The sequence below is a fragment of the Malus sylvestris genome, chromosome 10 (assembly GCF_916048215.2).
Source record: "Malus sylvestris chromosome 10, drMalSylv7.2, whole genome shotgun sequence".
NCBI classification, from domain to species: Eukaryota; Viridiplantae; Streptophyta; class Magnoliopsida; order Rosales; family Rosaceae; genus Malus; species Malus sylvestris.
In genome coordinates this window covers 38,559,308-38,566,672 of record NC_062269.1, presented here as the reverse complement: position 1 = coordinate 38,566,672, position 7,365 = coordinate 38,559,308, and the positions used below count along the sequence as shown (strand labels likewise).

Sequence of the window (7,365 nt, the reverse complement as noted above, 5' to 3'; positions counted from 1 at the left end):
AGAGTGTGAAGAACAAACGGGGAATAACAAACCAAAATTGAAGAAATCAACTACAAACATTTCAATAATTTTATTAGCTGAAAAGAAATATTACCATGACAACTACAAATTAAAAGACAGCATTGTGACTAATTTGTTATGAACCGAGTTACAGAACACCATATCAATATAGAACTAGCCCTAATCTCTAAGGTCATCTCTAACCGAAGGGTCCAGATGGCCGAAAATAGCTCGAAAATCGTTTCCAACTGAGGGCTAGGCCATAGGGCTTGTGGGCCCCACGAAATCTGAAAGGGCCAAAGGGCTAGAGGGTTGGCCCAATCTAGCCAGCCCCAGGCTGGGCCAGAAATTCTTGCATTCCTGTCGGATATAATCGACAGGAATTCTAGGCCAAAGTTCAAATGCAATTGCTAGTTGACGTCAGCTAGCCGTTTTTTTTTTTTTACAATTTTATTTATTTTTACACAATTTTTTTCTTTTAACTTCTATTTTACAAAATTTGTTTTATATTTTTTCTAAATTATATTTTTTTCCTATAACTTCTATTTTACAAAATTTGAATTTAATTTAAGTTGTTGTTTTTAAATAATAAATTATGTTGTAGTTTTTTGCAGTACTTAGCCGTTGGATTTAAATTTGAATTTAAGTTGTAGTTTTTAAATAATAAATTATGTTTGGCCCTATGATCCTCGGTTGGAGACGGTTTTTTGTAATAGGGCTAAAATGAGCTTTATGGCCCTTTGACCTTCAGTTGGAGATGGAGGCAAATATGACAATGTACTGTTCATTAAAATATTAATATCTTGGAAGACCAGAGGGCTAAAACGAGTCATTTGGCCAACCTTCAGTTGGAGATTGCCTAATAGCTAGGCAAGGAAATGAAACTAGGCGCAAATCATAAACTCACAAGACAATCCAAACAATAAAATAACTTTTTGTTTTTGTTTTTTTTGGAAACAACAATAAAATAAGCTTAAATTCTTTTCAATGCTATGCAGTTTAGAGTAATCTTAGTATACCACATTTGAATATCAATGGTGTTGAAGCCATTTTTGTTTTAGTGTCCGTTGTACCCGTAATGAGGACACTTGTGCTCCTGCTCATAACTCACAGGACCGCCGCTATAAATGGCATACACACTTCAGCCAAATATCTAGTTGAATATACTTGTACAAGATTTAAAGCTCCAACTGCTAAAAAGCATCATTAACCATGCATGTAGCTAGAAAAAAAAATAGTATATATTAAAAAAGAACACAAACAAAATCCGATCGAATTGGCAAAACATTAAAAAATGAAGTTGATTAATATCCTTGTAGTCTCCTCTTTATGCCTCACGTTGTGTTTGAGCACTCTAGTCTCATCAAGTCTTCAACCCTACCAGGCAATATTCAACTTCGGCGACTCCCTCAGCGACACCGGAAATTTCCTTCTCTCCGGTGCCCTTGCATTTCCCGTCATCGGAAAGCTCCCTTATGGAGAGACCTTTTTTCAACACGCAACCGGTCGCTGCTCCGATGGACGGCTTGTCGTCGATTTCATTGGTAACTCTCTCCTCTCCCTCCTCCTCCCTTAATTTGTCAGTTACTTTCTGTAAACACAATTTATGTCAATAAAACTGGTATGAATAAATTTGCTCTTTAACGGACTGCATGCTAATAACAACTCCAAAAGCAACACAGACATATGATAATAAATCATTTGATACTGTTTTAGTTGAGGCATTTGGGTTGCCACTTTTGCCACCCTACCTAGCACTGAACAAAACCCAAGATATTCAGCATGGAGTGAACTTTGCTGTTGCTGGAGCCACTGCACTTGACCCAGAATTCTTCTACCAAAGAAAAATCGGACCGGTTATGTGGACGAATGACTCTTTGAGCACTCAGCTTGGTTGGTTCAAGAAGCTGAAGCCATCACTTTGCAGCACCAAACAAGGTAACAATTCAATCTGTAATCTAAATTACTGACTTAATTCACATTTATTTATTTACTTATTTTTCAGAGTGTGACAACTACTTCAAGAAGACTCTCTTTTTGGTGGGGGAGATAGGTGGAAACGATTACAATTACGCTTTCTTTGTCGGTGGCAACATGGAACAGCTCAAAGCTTCAGTACCATATGTTGTTGGAGCAATTACTAACGCCACCAGTGTATGTCACATCAGTAATAATATATCAATAACAGTCAATAAGTCATCGTATATAAGATTCGTCACGTCATGCATCAACAATATATAACCACACACATGCAGTACGTTTGGTACTAGCATCTAACAGTATGTAGTTACCTACATACGGATAAGCGTCTCATACTTATATCGTTGTATATATTAGTCATTAAAAGTCATTGTACACAAAAATTTGTCACATGATTGACCTAATTAGTTGGGGACTTGTGGCAGGCATTGATAGAAGAAGGAGCAGTGGAGTTGTTGGTGCCTGGAAACTTGCCAATTGGATGTTCAGCCGTGTATTTGACTTTGTTTCAAACCACTAACAGAGCTTATTATGATAAACGAAATGGGTGTTTGAAGGCTTTCAATGCTTTCTCCAAATACCATAACAGTGAGCTCAAACGTGCCCTAGCAACACTTAGACAGAAATACCCTCATGCAAACATAATATATGCTGACTACTATGGCGCAGCCATGCCCTTTTTCCATGCCCCTCAACATTATGGTAAGTTCTATATATTACATTTATATGTTGTGGGAAAAAAATATATTACATTTATTTATAAAAAAAAAGCATTCATCAATCAACAAGTATGAAATTATTTATTGAATTAAATCAAAATTAAGATTTTTATATATTCGTTTAAGTATCGTAATTTTTTGATTGAATTTTGCAGGATTCAAAAGTGGGACTCTAAGGGCATGCTGTGGAGGAGGAGGGCCATACAATTTCAATAATTCAGCAAGGTGTGGACACATAGGATCAACTGCCTGTAAAGATCCATCTTCCTATGTAAACTGGGATGGAATTCACTTAACAGAAGCTGCTTATCGCTACATTGCCGAGGGCTTGATCCATGGCCAGTTTACAAAACCCATTTAGCTTATATGTGATTAGTTACTTCGTCTTGATCGTGTACTTTGATAAATAAAAAACGTGACGTTTGAACTTGAGATTTCTTCCAAAGTTATAAAGAGAGTTTGACTCGTGGCTATTTTTATCTTGTCTACCCTATACATGATTGGTCGTTGCTTAATTACCTTTATCGTATAATTATTTATTTTTTGGGAGACAAGGGTTTTGAAGTTGATTCTCTTCTAACATCAAACACAAGACTATATCCATGGCCATTTTACCGCACACCCCTAGGCTCTATGCGTCCAGTACATGTGATCACATCACCCTGCTTATAGATATGATCATTTTCATCATATGATTATTATTGTTTTAATGAACTGAAAAGAAATGCGAAGTTCGAACTTGAAATCTCTTTTAACGTTAAAACATCCATACTAACAAAAATAAAATAAGCTTGATCCATGGCCGTTTACCAGCCCCTCTAACTTATACAATGGTTAATTATCGCGTTAGACAAATTACAAATGGTACATTGATTGATTTGTCTATAATACGATTGGCCTAATCTAAACTCAAAGTCAAGAAGTATCAACCATATGTCATGCTTTCGCTTTGAGTCGTCAAATCGCCAATTTAAATGGTTAACCCCATTTTGGAGATGGTCTTGGGTGTAGGTGGCAGAGGTGGTGAGTTATAGGTTGGTTTGAGGAGGGTGGGGTTATTACATGGTTTTATGTCTAGAGTCCGCATGAACACGTGGTCCGAAAGTCAGATTCTAAAATTTCTCCTTACCTTGTAATAAGAATCAATTAACACTACTGTGACGAGCGTTGTAGACACAAGAGACACTTCAATGACAGCCTATTTTCTCATGTTAGTAGTAGTGAACAAAGGGACATTAATCTAGCTAACTACTAGAGTACAACTAGTTCAGTATTCTGTAAAATCCATTTCTTTCACAGACTGAACCACAAAGACATGTTTCTCGTGGTGGTCCAATTTTCGTTTCCGGGTTTGCTTACCACAAAAAGTATGGTTGGCTTTGATACTTTCTTGTTTTGGTCGTGAGAAGATTAAAAAAAAAAAAAAAAAGAATTAAATGGAGATGCGGGGTATCGATCCCCGTACCTCTCGCATGCTAAGCGAGCGCTCTACCATCTGAGCTACATCCCCGTTGAATTCTAACCCTCTGTTGTTTCTTTTAAAAAAGGAAAGAACTATATTACCCAAGACGAATGCTGAAGAGAAGTAAACTTTGAAGGAGTTATCTGTTCAATCTAATTTGATCATGCTAAAAGTTTTGAAATTTCCATTCCAATTTCATCTTTTAATTTTTTGTTGTCGCTTTTATGGGCCGACAATTAAATAAATTAACATAAGTAGTGAGATGCAAGCAGTGTATTAAAATGATTGTGTTGACATTATACATAATACAGATGCAGGGTTCAGAAGTGTTCTAACGGTCTGTTGGAGGGCGAGGATCGTACAATTTCAATAGTTCAGCAACGTGTGGAAGCCCAGCTCAACCACTGGCAAGCATCCATACTTGTATGCAAATTGGGATGGAATTTACTTAACAGAAGGAGCCTATCGCAACATTGTTCCATCGTTGCCAAGTTTAGTAATTTTAGCACTCCCCACTAGCTAGCTTCAAGCCTACACCGTATTTTTTTAATATAAGGTACTTGAAGCATGCAGATATTTCACTTTTCGTTTCTTTTGTTATAAATTATATTGAGGGAAGGAAAAATTAAACACTAAATTTCAAATGTATAGATGTAGAATAAATGTTTTTAATCATTTAAGTTGCGAACCTTTCCTTAATATTTCACAAACGAAACACAAATTTATGCTATATCTTTGATTTTTATGTCTAGTTTTATACAAATGAATTAAGTCAAATATTCCAAGGTTTTAGGACAACTAACATTTCAAATAAACACCCCACTTATATTGTTGTAAACTAAACCAAAAAACAATCAAGTAAAACAAAACACAACAATTTCAAAGTTCCTCCAATATAGGAGTATCTCTCGAACAACATAAGCTTTATTGATTATTAATAAATACAAGAGAACTCACAAACACATAGTGTTCTCAAGTATACAAACTTATGCCTCTCACAAACTTTCACACAAAACTCTATCCCACATCCATCTATTTATACTAATAGATGTCGTAGGTTTACACAAAGTCCCTAGAATATAGGAAACCAAATCCTATACTAAAACCAAATCCCAAACCAATTAGGAAACACAAATCCAAATATCTTGCATCCAAGATATCATAATCCTTGTTTGATTCTTGTTTTAGTTTAGGCATGCTGATTTAATGCCAAATCCAACATATATATCATGTGACAGAGCAACCAAGACACACACAGAACTGATATCTTCTAAATATAAATCCACTCAAGAAATCAAGAATCTAAAGTAATCAGAATTGATCATCATCCTCCTCATGGTCCTTGAGCACCCAAGAACCATCTTCCAGTTGAGTCATACACTTGTTCTTCTCACAACGCCACGACGCCGGTATAAGATACTCCTCCTTCAAAGCATCAACACTTTTATTTACCAGTGCTATGTCACGCTTGACTTCCAACTTGAACCCTCCTTTACTCCCTTGGGTTCCTGCAACTCCATGCAAGTACCCTTCCATGTTATGCCAACTCACTACTCCTCCAGGACTCTTCAGGTACTTGGATTTTTGCGTGTCGATTTTCAACTCTTCTCCCACGTCAGAGTACCCCAATAAAATTGGGTAGTTAGGGACAACATCTAAAGCGTTACGAATGCGCAAGGCTCGAAGATCTTTGTAGCCAGAGAAGACCTTCTCAAAGTTCGAGTTTCCAACTCGAGGGCTGGCGAACACAATGGCTGTAACTGGGCAGGCTTTGATTGGCATGTCCTTTGGCCTGTTCAGTCCATTGGCAACAATGTCAATTGCACTTAGTGTGGCAACTGCTGCACCCAAACTATGCCCTGTTATGGTGATACTAATTTCCTCATCCTTGTATTGCTCTATTAGTCTCATAACTTCTTCAATGACCTAGATACATAAAACCCAGTAGTCATAATAACATTAAAAATTAAAAATTATCTCATTTACGTGTAATATTGTCTTACCAAAATTGGCATTCATGTTATGTTACAGACTGTTAATTCAAATTGAATGTGATCTTACCTGGTGTCTGGCACTGGTTTTGTTGAAAGGCGAGCGTGAATCATCTGAAGTATATATGGAGTACCAACCTTGGTGCACCTTCGGATCACCTTCCTCACCAAGTATGTTTGACGCAGAAACCAAATTAAATTGCAAGTCATTAACCCACTCCAAGGACTGCACAGTGCCTCTCCAAGCAATCACAATGTCTCTCCTCCCCAACACAGCCTTCCCTTCATCTGTAGCCACAGCAATATACGCCATCCAGTTTGATTCCTTGCACCAAGACTCCCTTGACAAAGACTTAATGAGGAAGGCCTCAGGGACTTGAATCTGCGACGTTGCGTACACAAACTTAGTCACATTATACTTAAAAGGGTTGCCTTTCTCTAAACCAACTTTGGAGAAGAAGTTTTTTCTGGCATATCTGCTGCTTCCAGCATACTTTGATGTCTTCTCTGAGTTGAAGGCATCATAAGTAGCTTGAGCCATTTCTCCGTAGTGGATTATGTATCGACGGAGATCAATGTTTAGAGGATCCAATAGCCCGTCCCATTTGTTTTCGCCGCTTAGGTGCTTCCATTTTTTGGCTATGCTATGATTGCTATCCATCTTTTTCTTCACACCAAGCATCCTTGTGGGGAGGATGAGCCTTATTGCCTTCTTTATATAAACTCCTCGAAAAAATCTAGAAAGCATTAAGAAGTATATATGTTCAATGCATCACGTTGATGACTTTTCGTACTTAGTACATACACTGTAAAACTCATGGGTTGACTAGAAGAAAGCTAACATTTGTGATTGATGCCTGCAAATATAAGTTTTGAAATCATGGAAAAGTTGAAATGTTAGGGTTTGATCGGTGTTCGCTCGAGATTGGTGGTGGTTTCATAGCAGTCCAAACAAAAGTGATATTAAATTCAAGCCAAGAATAGGAAATTTTGAAGTATATGTTATTCTGTTGCTGCAAGCAATGCGATTGCATCCCTTAGACATTAGGTATATGCCAAATCTGATAAAATTTTAATATTCTTGGATTGGAAGTCAGTAGAATCACTTCAGAGATTGGTGGTTGGAAAACTTTTAAGTTCAAATTTTGGTTTTCCTAATTTTCCAACCATCTTTCGTCAATGTCTGGGATTGAATAAATTTAGGTTTTGGTTT

The 7,365-nt window shown here is 37.1% G+C and overlaps 2 protein-coding genes and 1 non-coding gene across 3 annotated transcripts; 1 reads left to right on the top strand and 2 right to left on the bottom strand.

The window, feature by feature from the left end:
- The first annotated feature begins 1,191 nt into the window (after positions 1 to 1,191).
- LOC126587255 (GDSL esterase/lipase At5g45910-like) lies at positions 1,192 to 3,172 on the top strand. The gene is made up of 5 exons (XM_050252293.1): positions 1,192 to 1,544; positions 1,717 to 1,938; positions 2,006 to 2,154; positions 2,406 to 2,682; positions 2,855 to 3,172. Exons 1-5 carry the CDS (start codon positions 1,295 to 1,297, stop codon positions 3,058 to 3,060), a joined length of 1,104 nt encoding a protein of 367 aa, XP_050108250.1. The 5' UTR covers positions 1,192 to 1,294; the 3' UTR covers positions 3,061 to 3,172.
- A 964-nt stretch (positions 3,173 to 4,136) lies between these two features.
- TRNAA-AGC (transfer RNA alanine (anticodon AGC)) lies at positions 4,137 to 4,209 on the bottom strand. The gene has a single exon. It is a non-coding gene; the product is annotated as a tRNA-Ala (tRNA).
- Positions 4,210 to 5,067: 858 nt separating this feature from the next.
- LOC126587252 (phospholipase A1-IIgamma) lies at positions 5,068 to 7,097 on the bottom strand. The gene is made up of 2 exons (XM_050252290.1): positions 6,223 to 7,097; positions 5,068 to 6,087 (listed from the first exon to the last, which is right to left on the bottom strand). Exons 1-2 carry the CDS (start codon positions 6,898 to 6,900, stop codon positions 5,473 to 5,475), a joined length of 1,293 nt encoding a protein of 430 aa, XP_050108247.1. The 5' UTR covers positions 6,901 to 7,097; the 3' UTR covers positions 5,068 to 5,472.
- Positions 7,098 to 7,365: the final 268 nt, after the last annotated feature.